This window comes from Geospiza fortis, unplaced genomic scaffold (assembly GCF_000277835.1).
Source record: "Geospiza fortis unplaced genomic scaffold, GeoFor_1.0 scaffold166, whole genome shotgun sequence".
Taxonomy (NCBI): Eukaryota; Metazoa; Chordata; class Aves; order Passeriformes; family Thraupidae; genus Geospiza; species Geospiza fortis.
The window spans coordinates 1,608,420-1,623,449 of NW_005054310.1; the positions used below are offsets into that span (position 1 = coordinate 1,608,420).

Consider the following 15,030-nt stretch of genomic DNA (forward strand, 5'->3'; position numbering starts at 1 on the left):
GATCTCACACATAGTCCATTCTTAATGACAGAATCATTACACCTTAGGCAGAAAAACCCTTAGAAGTGCAATTTTCAAGGTACTTCTAAATACATTAGAAATGCATTAAAAATTTACTTTCTAGAAATCAAGATCTTAAAATTTCCTAAACATGGACAGTGGCCTAATTATAGGTATTCCCATGAGAACACATTGACCTAGATGGCACATGCAATTATTTATTTCTTTTAATTTTCCAAGTGACTGAGTAGCAGAATTTGCTACAGAAAAAGAGGGAAAACCCCCCAAGACTATTCATCCTCCTAATATCCTATTTTAAATATTTTGTGATATAAAGCATCTCATCATTTAAACATATATGAGGAGAAAACCAAATGAATATTCAATATCAAATTCTCTATTTGTGCAACTTTTATATGGGATAAGACTGTAAATTACCTATGTTTTCTGTAGTGGCTTCAATACATTTCACTGTTCCATTCAAACATTGACTAGAAAAAAAAAAGGAAACCAATGTTTATTCAAGGAAAAATGCTTTGTAGTCACCATGTTAAAAAATATTATACAATTCAACCTTATTTAAACAACAGAAATTAGGAGGAGAAAGAGGACTAAAATCCAAAAGCTTGAGTTCTGCCCAATATTGTCTTGGTAGTTTCTAATTCCTGATTTGTAAAGAGGGCCTAAATTCATAGTTTATGTACTATGTAATTTCCTAACTTCCACTGAAAGAAAAAAAAAAGCTGAGTATGTCAACCCCTGTGAGAATGGAGGGCCAGGTGATTTAGGATGCAGGCAGTATAACACAAAACTTTATCCACCATAGCTCACAGAATTTTCCAGGTATTTTGTTAAAATAATCAGGTACATGATCCAATTTATACTAGGCTCTCTTATTACTAAGTATGCAAAAAAAAAAAAACTTGATACAATAAACTTTCAATCTCTATAAGAAAAATTCTCAAACCACTTAAAGATGTGTCCAAACTGTGGTACAAGAAAGACAAAAGTCTTGCAGTCAAACCTACCAGGAGCCTGTTGGTGTAGGAAGGATTTCTCCAGGCTGCAGTGCTTTGCCTTTGTAATGACAATGACAGCCAGATCTGTTAAAAGAATATTCATGAATTTAGGTAGAAAAGCAAGATGAAATGGGACTTAAGGCCCTCTATCAAACTGTTGTGACATGCAGGTCTCATCATAACATTAACTTAATTCTTTAACTCAATCCTTATATGTACAATATTCTTTGAAAGATAAAAATTTAAAGATGATGCTCAGACTATATTGAAGTCAGTGGCAAAACTCACATCATCTTCAACAAAGCCAGAATTTTCCTCAATCTCTGTACTTTTCATTTGATGTTTCTGTGCCTACTCTAATAGAAAGGACTTTTTCTTTTCAGTATGGGAGTAGAATGAAAACACGCAGTTCCCATTCAAAGTGTTGTTAAAATCATGAGGTAGAGCAATTATCATAGCAAAATCCATTAACTCCATGATAAGAGCCAGATAGGCTAGAAGTAGTAATAAAATTATCTAGAAACCATGAAAAAATATGTGAATAAGAAGATAGTTCACACTCTTGAATAGTTTAAAACAGTTTTTATCCCTACATTATGAACTTCACTGATATTCCCAAAATATATGTTGCAATGAACAGAAATAATTCTGTAACTACCCATGGTGGTAAGCTGTAAAATTTTGGGTATGCAATATACAAAAACTGTTTCCTCTCACTGACCATTTCCTCCCATTTAACTGGAAAGGTTTGCATTGTGACACAGAAAAAAGACACTTCTAGCCACTCTTCCCATACTATCCCATTCTTTATGGATTGTTGCTTTATAGATTCCTTCTCACTTTTTTTTCAAGTGCTAAAAACAAGATTTTCATATGAAAATGCTATCCCATGAAATAAAAAGTTTCACTACCCTTCTCTAAATCAGTTTGACACATCTGCTCTAAAGTGAAGCACGCACAGTAACAGATGAGTATTGACTGAAAACAGAATATTAAATCTTCACATATTGTTTGTTATCTTCTCTAGGCAGTCTGCATTTTGAGGGAAACAGCAGAAAAGCTACTTTAAATCTTGCTGGAAAGAGGAAAATGTGTCCATACATATATTATATTTTTTTATTACTTACATTGACTCACAAAAGTTGACTGACTCTTCAAAATACTTCCCATCAGGACAATTACATCCTTCTGCACAGTCATCAGCACAGATATTTGCCAGAGAAAGTGAAGCACAGGAATGTTTACAAAAAGAAGAGCACTGATGATAAAGCATACCACTGTGACACATCACAGCTGGAGGAAAGAGAGGGAGAAAGAAGGGAGAACAGCATACTCTTAAAATGTGAAAAATGGAAAACAAGGTAATGTATCATGGAAATTCCAAAAAAAAAATCAAAGCAAAGGGGTCTTGTTGCACTGGGCTTAGTTGAAAAGCATGAGAAAAATATGCTGTGTTACCAATTTCTAAAGTTAGAAATATTTAGATTAAGGTGGGTTTTTGTTAAAATAATTCTTTGACTGGAATAATCTGCTTTGTAAACAGTAGTTTTCTGTTCTTTCTATTGTCAAATTGTAATAGTAATTCAGGCTTCCAAGAGGTGAACGGTCAAGCTAAGGCTGAGGCAGTATTTTATGGCTTAGAAACAGAAATGCAGCAGTTGGACTTCAATAACCCTTGTGGGTCCCTTCCAACTCACAATACTCTAAGATTCTGTGAAATGCTTTGTTTTAAATTGTATCACGCACCCTGCCCTGCCCAATCTAGGGAGACCCTGCTAGCCCAGCTTGCCTTCCCTTAGGGAATGGCTCCACTCCTGCCACTCCCTGACTCCTTTATCCTAATAGGGGCTTCCATATGACTTAGGGCTTCAAAGAAAGAATTCCATTTCTCTCTGTGAGCAATAGAAAGGGCAGACATCCCTATGAGGCAGCTCAGGGCACTGACTCAGATGCCTAATATAAAGGCTGTTACCATTCTCCCTTAGTACATCATTACACCATGGCACAATTCTAGTTTCCAAGAGAAAGAAGCCAACCCCAGTATTTTGTGGAGTGATTGAAATTTGTAGACTTTTACACATTTCTGAAAGATATTCCATTATGGAAACATTACTCACCACAGTAAGAAACGTGAGATCTGAAGTCAATGACGGCGCCGTGCTTGCCACAGACATAAGCATAGTGTGCCAAAGCATTGCACAGGCAGCTGCTGCCACATTTGCACGCGTCGAAGCGGCAGAGCTGGTAGTACAGCCCTGGACTGATGTAGGCATGGCAGGGAGCAAACACCTCTTGGTTGATGATATCACAGTGAGATGCATACCCAGCTAAGAAAAGGTGACATTGTTTTAGCCAGGTTCATTTTAATATAACAGTTAGTCAAATGAATAGCATGGATTATTAAAATCAAACATAGCCAGGTGTGCAATATAAACACTTGCATACAATTCTACAGTTTAAAATTGATATTAGAAGCAACTCCCTCAACAGCAAACTCCACTTAAGATAAAAATAACTTTACTAAAACTAAATACTAAGTTATGCCTTCCTCTTATAACACAGGAAATTTAAATGGCAAAATAATATATTTCAAAAGAGTAGTTAAAGAGTCACCCAAAGCTTGGAATATGATTTTCCTACTTGACATTCATTTAGCTTTAACATCAACAATGGCCATGTACTTCCTGGCATGTGGTCTCAGGAAGTATTACAAAGCAGAGCTTGAGGGCATGCAAATCCCAAACTGGCCATACACCTTCTAGCAGCAACAAACCCTCCTCCAGCCCTCCAGCCACTGAAGCAGAGACTACCACCACAAGTGGTGGAATAGCTAAGGAATTCTGTGATGTGGGTTATATTTAAGCCACTTTTGCTGCTGAAAGAATGCACCTCCCCTTCAACTTCCATACACACATTGACAGAAGAATTTCCCATTTTTTGGACTCTCAGTAAACTAGATTCAAGGACTGAACTTAACTCAGTTGAAAATTAACCTGACAAAATAAAAAACCAAACAAACAATCTCTTTCTTTTTGTTATTGTTGTTGTTGTTGTTGTTAATCAGGTCACCATCATCTCAGACTTGGACAAGATGCCTGTGCTTGTAGTGTGGTGTGGATCACTTCACTCTCCACTGCTTTTTAGCAGTGATTATTAGAGGATCAGGCTGGAAAGGACCCTCAGAAAGTCATGCAGTCCACCCTCCTGCTGTAGGCAGCACACATTTATGTCAAAGTCCACCTTCACTGAGCTAGCACAGAACTGAGGGTGAGGCATGAAGGCTCTGAGCTGATCTGGCTGAGAGATCTGGCTGTCTTGAGAAGACAGACAACAAGGAGGGTATAAAAACTCCTAGAATTCCCCACATGGTTAAAGATTATTGTTATTCTAGCCTTGCTTCAACAGGCTTTAAATATGGATAAATCCCACATCCCTAGTGAGATCTGATGTCTGAGCTATTAAAAATATTAGACTACATTCTGTCAGAATTGGCAACTACAGTCTACCCATTGTCTTCATTAATTGAAAAGAACGGCAATGCAAAAAGGAGACAGTGAAAGTTCAACACAAACCATAGGCACGCCAACCAGCCAAAACTAAATCTTTGCCCAGGAATTTGAACAAATTTAAGGTTCTCAGATTGTCTGCAACAGTTCTTGTCAGAGAACATAGATGGAGGATAAAGAAATTTTTAATGCAATAAGCATGGAGAAGCCAGAGACAGGACTTTTATTCTCAACACTGTCTCCTGTACTTTCTTTAACAATCATGCATCAATCTTTCTTCTCAACTGGCAGAATTTACAGGACCATAGATAGTGAAAAATCCACATGTATAGTAGACAGCAGAACTTAGTGCTCATAGCCAGTACACCCAGCACTAAATGACCAACTACCTTTTATTCATCAAGAACTTACTTCATTTTATATACTAAATGTATGGAAAAAATGGTCTTTGCCTATGCCAAAAAAAAAAGAAAAAAAAGAAAGAAATTGCACATCTAAGCCCGAAGCTGAAATACATGTAGGGGCAACTTTTTCACAGAGAAAAGAAAAACTGTCCCATAATAATAAGATACAGCTAAGTCCAGACTCCCCTATGAAAACATACCATTTTGCTGATTCACGTTGCAGGGATCAACCACAGGAATATTGATAGGTATGGAGCAAGCTGAGGAAACCTTCCATGCATTGGCATGAAGTTGTGGAGTCCCTTCTATCATCCCTGCTGGAGATCTGAAAAGGAAAACATCAACACAGCAAGCATCCTGCTGACCTTAGGGTGTACATGGGTGGGGATACAAGTTCATTAAAGAGGCTTAGATGCGTAGTCACATTGAACAGTCAACATGCCAAAAGAATTTCCATCTCTGAGATATAAAAGAAGAGAGGGCATGTGAAACTTTTTCCTCAATATTTTATTCCTGTGAAAATGTCCCTACATTCCAAGTCTGCTGTGCAGACAAGTTTTGTGACATTATAGCTTGAGGAACTTTGGAGGAAATAAGGTTAAAACATATGGAAAGTGTGCCCTTCTAATTAAAATATTCCTGTGGTTCAGAATTACATTGTTTTACATTAAAACTTTATGTGGGGAGGAAAATAAAGCAGTAGTAAGCATCAGCCATGTGATGATAATACAAGTATCATCACCCACTCTTTTTCTCAGTGCTCATATATTTGCTCTGAAGATAAGGGAGGAACAAGAAAGGGAAAAGTACATTCAAATAATATCATCATCCAGAAAGTTCTACAAGTAATATGGCAGCTTTCTATAATTACTTAAAAAAAATCTTAAAATGCATAAATTGTTGACTTTCATATTTATAAAAGTGACTACCATTTTAATTAGGACATTTTATATTGGTTAGTTTAATAAAGTTTGAGCATGTTAATGAAAATAAAACATCGGATGATTATGTTCAACAAAACTTTTCACTTGTTATTAAACACAATATAAATGCACAGCATGAAACTTACAGAAAATCATCTCTTAAATTTCCATTGTAAGTTCCACATAGTCCTAATGTTCTTCTCTTCCATCTGACATCAACTTGAACATAGATCCTCTCTCCATCTTTAGCAAACAGTATCTTCAAACCAAAACTAGTTTTCAGTTGAACAAAGAAAGAAGATATATTCTGAATTTCAATAGCCCCTGAACATAGCAAAAGAAGAAGAAAAACAAAGTCACTGAAACCCAACTTCCAGGTTGTACTTGTTTACCCATTAATTTAAAAAAATTTGAAAACTCAGACATAAAATGAAAAACTGTGCACAACCTCACCATTAGCCAAATATCCTCATGCATTCTCCATTTCAGCTTATTTCCAGTAACAACACAAATCAGGAATTCCAGGAAACATTAGAAAAATCTCACACCTTTCTGTACCTGCGAGTTATCTAGAAACCATGCTTGCGCCTCTCTTTGGTTTTTTGGGGTTTTTTTGTTTGGGTTTTTTTTTTATTTTAGAAGAAAGCAATGCAACTGCAAGCCTCTGGCAATGAGAAGGTAAGACAAGAAACCCCTGGTTTCTTAGTCTCCAGTGATATTACAAGAGTAATTAACAGATGTCTGTAAAGTGGATTGAATCTTTAGGTAGCAGGTCCTCTCTTATCACTATTGACATGACATCAGTATAGCTCCTTCCTTGAACTGTATGTGAACTGAGCCCCTATCAAATTCCCAGCTTTCCTTCCCAGCAAATCCATTATGTGAGGAAATGGAAATTTCACAGTCACAGCATCTGCTACACATTGTTGGGCTACTTGCAGCTGAAGGCCTAAGTAGACCTGCCTTCATAAGCAGCCTCTACACATGCACACACACAGAGACTCAGGTGCATAAACCAAGAAGGGAAAATAAAATCCTTAAAGATGTCCTTAGGGGATCAGACTTACTAGATACACACAATTATCAAGAGAGTGACACCAAAATACTTTTCATAGATTATATTTGTTGCAGACTGCGGAAAGAGACAAGAAAGTGAGTAGAGACTAATTCAAAAGAAATAAAATGAAGTTACCAATCAAATTACAAAGCAGAACTGTCAACACAGAGCATAACTGAGCTATGAAACTCATTGCCATAGGAAACTGTGAATGCCAAAAGCAGTACTGTGACTGGACAAATTCAATGAAAAAAAGACATAACTGCAATCACCAGCACAGGACTTCCTAAAATCTGCTTTGCTGAAGGCTGGATAAGAACTTTATTCTCACTTTACTCTTTTAGAAAGTGACTAAAATTCCAGTAACTGGTCACTGTAAATTTCAAAATTTAGCAATATCATTTCTACCTTCAGTGTTTAACTTTATAACATGCTTGTAAGGCTGGTTTATTTTACAATCCTTTCCAAAACCATGAAGTAACCTGTCTGAAATCACAACATAAGTCAGCAGTGAAATCAATATAAATCCCATGGAGCACATGGATTCTTTTCCATTCTATTTAGTCTAAAAAGCTTTAAACAAGCTAGACCTTAGAATCATGGTCTCTTCACCTCCTTTCTTTTTCTTACCTCTCTCCCCCTAAACACAAACAAAATTAGTGGAATTTCTAGGTACTCTGTAAGATAAGAAATGCAAAGAAATGAGGGCATAATGACGAACTGTTTTATAGATGATAAAAATAAATTTCTATAATTATTACTAATGTTCTAAGAAGCAAGTGATTGTATGCTTTTACAAGCTATGCTTAAAGAAATTCCTTTTTCATAGACCTATATTATTAAAAAGTTTTGGAGCATATAAGAGACAGAATGTGAACTCTGGTAATATTCTTCATTCACTTCTTACCATTGAGGTTAAAAACTTGGTTAGCGACAGCTTGGATTTGACCATATCTTGTGAGAGTTACTTGTTTCCTCACATCGTCTTCAAGAACCAGTGTTATAGACTCAATGCAGGCGTGGTCAAAGTTCTAAGGAGAAACAAGTTTCACCATCAGAAACAGGCAATGTCATTAATATTACCATGGAAAACAGAACCAAACGAACAGGGGGGAAAAAGCATATAGAAAGGAAATACCAGAACTGTCATCAGGTAAATCAGTTGTAAACTATCACTCAATTAAACAAGGCGCTCAAAATTGTATGTACAACATCATATAACATTGCTTATGCATAATCTTCATATGCTACGAGAATGCATTTTAGCTATTATGGTAATATTATAAAAAGTGGACAAAGGTCCCCAGATTCTGATACTGGGTTGAAAATTCCGTATTTGCACGACCACCCTGGCTTCTGCTCATTGATGGCTTAACCATTGGTAGAGCAAGAGTCTGACCCAATCTAAATCAAGCTGCTGCAACCAGAGCACAAATGCAGCAACACAGGAGAAAGAAACTTTGGCACACATAAAATGTAGTGATGATCTCTGATTACACATAAAAAGGACATAAATTCTCCAGTATTATATTACAATAATTTATAAATATCTGACTATTGAAAAATTGTGACCTATAAACCATGTCACATGCATCATTTTAGTGAGCAATCCAGGCAGAATATATGAACCTAAATACAGGACAAAAGCCAACACCAAATTAGCCAAAACCAAGCATCTTATGCTCCCCAGGGACCCCTCTGCTTTCATCCAGAAACTTTTCAAAGCACCTAGAGCTCTACAAAAGGATATTACCAGTGGCAACCTTATTTTTCAGTGGCTACCTAACCAACCATTTCATGCTTGAGGCCATCTGAAATGCCTCAAGCATAAAATGGTTGGTTAGGTAGCCACTGAAAAATAATAAAAATAACACCTATGCAGGAGAAGGAGGTGCTTACAAGAAAGGTAGAGAGGCACCAGATCACAATCAAGCTTTTGAAAGGAGGACATGAGAGATAGTCCCAGAGTAGGACATTGCTCCCTGCTGAGGTGTTCAGACATCCCTGTCCTCAGCACTTGGTCAGCTGTGAGTTGTGAGTCACAGTCTCAAGGTCCCTTCTCCTGAGAATCTAACAGCACCACTAAATCCACTCTCCCAGATAAGTACTCTTTATAAGCACCTTTATTCCTAAAGCCTGTTGTTGAATGTCTGCCAAAATATTTTCAAACAAGCATGTGTGGTGTCTAGTCTCATAGATGGTTTTCTAAAAGACATTGTTCCAACAAATTAAATATGTTATAACATATCAAATAAAATCTAAAGCTACCAAAAAAAAATTCTTGCCTAAATAGTGATGTATTAAACCTACAGTTCTGCCAACAGCAGCTTTTCCAAAGCCTGACATCTGTTGGTGCCATAACTAAAGGTGTTTATACAACTTTGATATGCATAAATGAGTAACTCTTTAGACTTGATCCCTCTAAAGTTGCTATAGCTTTTACGAGGGGCCGTATAACATGTAGCAACACAAACAATAACCAAAACAAAGCTGTAAGATGGTTTCAGTTTATATTTTCTATTTAACATTACCAAGTAGTTTACAGTAGAACTTACAGAAGATTGCCTGAAATATGGATGGACCTGATTGTTTCAACATTTCAAAAAAAAAGTATCTTACCTGTCCACAAGGTGCTTTTTGTAAAGTGATTGTGAATTTGTTTTTTCCAGTGCCTTTTACCAAAATGTACTGGCAAATCCCAAGAAAGGTAAAATGGCGTCCATCAAATGTTGTGAAATGAGAGCTGCCTGTGATGGAGCACTCAGCTTGAGAGAAAAAGTATAAGGAATGTTCACTTACATACATAAGAATGTATCATTATTCTGCAAATCATGTAAGAGAGGGGAAAAAAAGAAACTTTCTCCCGATTTCTAAGTATACAACCCAGGCTAACTTTAATCTATCCAATAATAGCAACATTTAGAAACAAATTACGCTAGACACATCGATTTTCAACAGCCACCATCTCATAAAGAACACATCCATGTGCAGCACCTTTTGGTTCTAACTAGGTGAGATGCCTGTGACTAAAATACAAAAGACTTTTCTCTTTACTACAATTCAGAAGTATCCTAGAATATTTTGTCTTTTTTTTCCAATGACTCAATATGAAAGAGGACCTCTTTCTACATCCTTTTAGGTATTGTGGAACTGCTTGCTACCACAGGTATGAAGGGGATGCAGTTGTCATCAGGGCACATATTTGGGGTTTTTTCCAGTTCAAATCAGGAATGCACTGCCGAAACAAATCTCCAGTTCATCCCCACTTACCACACTTTGATTCACACCATGGGATAACATCAGAGCACACAAACTAGATCCATTTTGGCTGCAGGAGGTGCTTTGTTGGAGCACGTCTAACCTGATCCCATTACTAACAGCAGCTCTGTCCCTAGGACCAGGCCAAAGTAGTTGTAATAAACCCTTCATGTGCAAAGACAACATACACTAGACATAGAGAGTGCTTCTCAGTGGCAATTGTTTCACATTACTGATCCACACTGTCAAGCCTTGCTTAGCAACTGTTAAGCCTTATTACCTCATTCAAAGAGGGCTCCCTAATTTGTAAAAAAAATCTTTCACAACCTTCATAATATAATCTTGTCTGAGGTACAGAACTATCAAGGGAGTTTCACCACCTGACTGCTGCATGTTCCTCTGTGTAACGCATTACAGAGACATGCTATCTTTAAAGATAAGGATGATTAATTGAACATGAACTGCTATTACAAGAGACAAAATCCAGCCCACAGCATCAGAATGATGTTTGTCCTATTACTTACAATAAAGTTGCACCTGAAAGTGAGGAGATTCTTATACCTGGCCTAGGTACTGCACAGGCAATAAGAATACACCATCTGTGGCAAATAACATTAAGCATAAACAAGAGACAGAAAACAAGAGGTGGATGTGGCACAGAGGTAGGGGAAGCACGTGGGAAAAGGCAGGATGAGTATGATCAGGCAAATAACAGCTTCATTCCAGCTGGCCCACAGCTACTGTCAATATCCACCACTTAATCTTTCTGCCTAAACTGGCAGCCAAAAGCCTTGGATCATATACGGTTCTGGTGTCTTTAGAAAAGTTTATCATTTTTGTTATGGAATGAGAAAAGAGTAATGAAACACAAATACCTGGACAATCATGATCAGTGCAGTTCCAAATGCCACCAACACAAATACTAAAAAGGAAAACCACAAAACAGAGTAATAGTGTTCAGATTGTTAGCAAAATAAGTAGTTTTGAGTCAATTAATATGCCTTGAATTCACACAGAATAGCCTGTATATTTTAATGATACATAGGCCTCAGACTGTAAAACATAAACAGTAACTATTGTTTAAAATTTGTGTGACTATGTTAAACTAACTATGGACAGTAGTCCTTGAGAGATGAAACACACAGGCTTTCACATACCAGTTGCTACATTCTTGTTCAATTTTTGAGCCTACAGGGAAAGCAGTTCCATGATAAATACAAGGACAATTCGACAAAGAGATACAAGTTCCATTTTCCAAAATGAGACCTATTGGGAAAGAAGTTAATTAATGAGATATAAAACAAATTAACCAACCCCAGATCACTGCTCTTCCCCCATCTGACTCAAACTTTCCAATCTCCCAAGAGGTGATGTTATCAGTCTTAAACAAGGACCAGCAAAAACATTTGCCCAGTGAGTGCAGAAAGCTCAGAGCTCAGCTCCTTAATAAGAAGTTGCCACTCTATCTCATTGCTTTATGAAAAATGTCTGCCTTAAGCATGTAAAACTGTACAGACTCAAAAATGAAAAGATTCTGAAATCTCACTATCTTTAATCTGTCCAGAACTAGGATGGTTCATAGTCCAGTCAATAATTTTTGTCCCATACAGGTCTCAGAAACTTTGGTTTCTTGTACAGAGCATGACACATTCTGTTTAAGGAAAATTTCTATAGATTTTTGAATAATTCAAATAAATTGGACTAAATCTGTGCAATATCCTATTGTAGGAAGCACTAGTAACATCTCCAGATTTTAACTGATATTGCATGCTGAGACACATTTGTATTCTAGATAAATGTTTATCACACAATAAAGGGAAGAATCACAGTGACAATAACAACATCTAGGGCAGAATTTACAATATTCATAATTTCCAGGCATTAACTTTAACCACAGTCTATTTAGACATCATTATGATGTTTGATAGTAGCTTTACACATATTTTTTGAAATAACATTGACAATATTTACCATCTGGACAGTAACAGCCATCTAAACAGTGCAGATTGCTGCCAAGACAATCCTTTTCAAATGTGCAAGTTGGTGGACAACAACTGATACAGTCACGGTGAACAAAGGTGTCTTCACACTTCTCAGCTAAAAAAAACCCCATGGTATACTGAACATTAGTGCAATTTCTCTTTCCATGCTAGAAAATCCTTTTCTGTCAAATCAACATTGTGCAGCTCTTCTGGTATAGATAGGTAATCAGATCAAGTAAAATGGATGTTTTGGAGGAGTTTTAACTGATGAACTATGGTGAAGCTCTTGTCAATATTTAAGTCTTTCTTTAGCAAATCCTTATATCATCTCTCCAAAATAAGTTATAGCTTCCGTGACATTCTGTGAATGCTTTCATATCTCAGCTAGTTCTAAGCCTTGTGTATGAGGATGAGCTGCAATTGATGGGTGGTAGTGATAACAAGAAGGAGTTGGATTAACTACATTAATTCTGTTATAGGGCCAAGAGAGGCTGAGAGGTCTTCTGGGACAAAGAGCAACAACAAATCTCTACAGATGTTTGCTCTTTGTCTTAGAATATGATCAGCACACATGACTTTTCAAGAAATCCACAGAAACATGATTTTTTTTTTATATAAATCATAGCACAATGGAATTAAAATATTCCTTGAGCAAGTCACTGACTTCATTGTTTGCCAGCAAGACAGAAACTGGCTGATCAGCTTGAGTATCAGGTTTGAGTTCTACACGGAAAAATGTTGTCAAGGTGGAATATTTGAACTGAATACATGGGATATCTCAAAGGTTCATGCTTTATTGAAGAGTCTTACTACAGGCAGGAAAGTCATCCCTCCAGTCCCGCACTGGGGACCCAGCGTGAGAACATGCTCTAGCGTACTCTGTCACTGCCCTGCAGTATGTTTCATCATCATCCACTCTGAAATGATAAAATAAGAGAATAATCAAGGAACACAAATTCCATCTAAAAATTTCTGCCATGTGACATGGCACAGGATATTTCACACATAGCTGACACCACTCAGTCATAAAGGCACCCAGGGAAAATATAAAAAGGAATGAGCTATACTGAATACACCATAGTGGTTTTATCATTTGATGTCACTAAAAGTTATTTCATTTTAATATTACAACAATGAATAAAACCACTAATATATTATTTTTAAAAAGAGCTGCTTGAAGTGAAAGAGAAATGGGACCTTTTCTTGAAGACAATGGACAACTCAACAGTCTCAAGATCCCCATCTCAGGCTTCTCCATCCTGCATGACATAGAAACTCTGAACTACACTTAAAAAAGGCATTCTGGTTCAAGTGAGAACTTCAAGTCTCCAATTGCCTTGACCTTAGACGAGAAGAACTCTATTATGGACTCCTGACCTTGTGCTGAAGTTCTCAGAGCCAGAAGTATTATCCACTAAATACTGTAGACAGGCTCAGGGTAGCACAGCCGTGGGCAAAGACAAGATTTCTGCCTTAGTCTATACAGAAGAAGCTGTACAGTGCATTTTTACCAGAATCAAATAAAAAGACATTCATTAATATGTAGGCAAGTTCAAATTTTATTCAGATGTAAGTCACATATGGTGAAATACCACCAAACTTTTGTTACTGTGAAAGTCGAACAACTCACAACATTTGCTGTGGAAGATCTGATGCCAAAATAAACTAGTCATAACATGACATTTCTATTATAAGCATGTTTATGACAGATCAGTTGAGTTTGCCCCTTAGCACACCAGATCATGCTTCCAAAATTAATCGCCTTAAGAATATGTTGTATTGTGTTTGTATTCTGCTTTCAACACATCTATTATCAAATCAAACACCACTACACTCTTTGTTATAGTGATCAGAGTCTCTCCAACTCTCCTCATCTAATCCAATTAAATGGGTCTTAATAGAAAGAATACCTGGACTATACTATGGCCACACAAAAAACCTTCATAAACTGACACTAAGCCACAAGAAGAGAGGTCTCTTTATAAACAAAATAAGCCTAAATTAATGAATTTCTGAGACATAGAAACTTCAAGGTTTTTAACATTCACAAAATTCACAGCAACATGTGTCAGATTGTTCACAAAAAATCCAGCCCTCCTTAACACCACAGCAGTGATTCAATATGCTACTTGAAAAAAAATGGTTTTCATTATTCTTCAAAAGTCACAGTAAATTCCTGAGTTACAAAGAGACCATACAGAGGCAACTCATCTCTTTTCTGAGCAACACCAGTGTTTGCCTACAAACACAAATTCTTCTATCTGGACCCTGTGGTAAATCAGAAAACTAAACATTCATCAAAAATTGAACTAATAAGTTCTAATGGATTATAGTGAGGGATCCTTACGTTTAGTCTTGTGATCCTTTCTGTGTGCTTTTGATTAAACTGGTGATACTCTGAGAATTATATACTCTGGAAAAAAATCCTCCTATTTCTGACAATTACTTCTTCATTTGAAAACCTTACCAAAAAGAAAGTGGTACATTGCCCAATTATTTCTTCAATTACCAGAGTACAATTTTAACTTGAATGACTAGAATTAATTAGGATACCAGGTTGCCTACAACGCCAGCAGCTGAAGGGGTGTGACTCCTATCAAAGCAAGCAAGTTCAATTTCTTTTGGCAGCTCTGAATTTAAGTAAATGGCACCATTTTGTAAAAATTCTACTCATTTGAATGATAGTGGTTACTCATAAAAACCAGTCCAGCTGTGTCTGACAAATGGCCCAACTCCTCCAGTATTGTTGGTATTTCTTCCTAGTATCATCTCCACATAGTTCTGTTTCTGGGCCTCCAGATAAAAGTTTCATGGGTTTTTTTGTGATTAGCAACTCATCTTTTGTCATGAGTGATTCTCCATGAATTTACCTTGCACTTAC

At 36.8% G+C, this 15,030-nt stretch overlaps 1 protein-coding gene across 1 annotated transcript in view; it reads right to left on the reverse strand.

The window, feature by feature from the left end:
• Positions 1-15,030, reverse strand: part of OTOGL (otogelin like) — a 90,048-nt gene that overhangs the window by 60,183 nt on the left and 14,835 nt on the right. Inside the window, exons 11-22 of the mRNA XM_014312349.2 lie at positions 12,960-13,066; positions 12,139-12,264; positions 11,325-11,433; positions 11,043-11,089; positions 9,529-9,674; positions 7,817-7,940; positions 5,999-6,176; positions 5,130-5,254; positions 3,137-3,346; positions 2,147-2,312; positions 1,029-1,103; positions 439-491 (exon numbers count right to left, since the gene is read on the reverse strand). Coding sequence (XP_014167824.1) covers positions 439-491; positions 1,029-1,103; positions 2,147-2,312; positions 3,137-3,346; positions 5,130-5,254; positions 5,999-6,176; positions 7,817-7,940; positions 9,529-9,674; positions 11,043-11,089; positions 11,325-11,433; positions 12,139-12,264; positions 12,960-13,066 — 1,466 coding nt within the window. The remainder of the gene's footprint in view (positions 1-438; positions 492-1,028; positions 1,104-2,146; positions 2,313-3,136; positions 3,347-5,129; positions 5,255-5,998; positions 6,177-7,816; positions 7,941-9,528; positions 9,675-11,042; positions 11,090-11,324; positions 11,434-12,138; positions 12,265-12,959; positions 13,067-15,030) is intronic.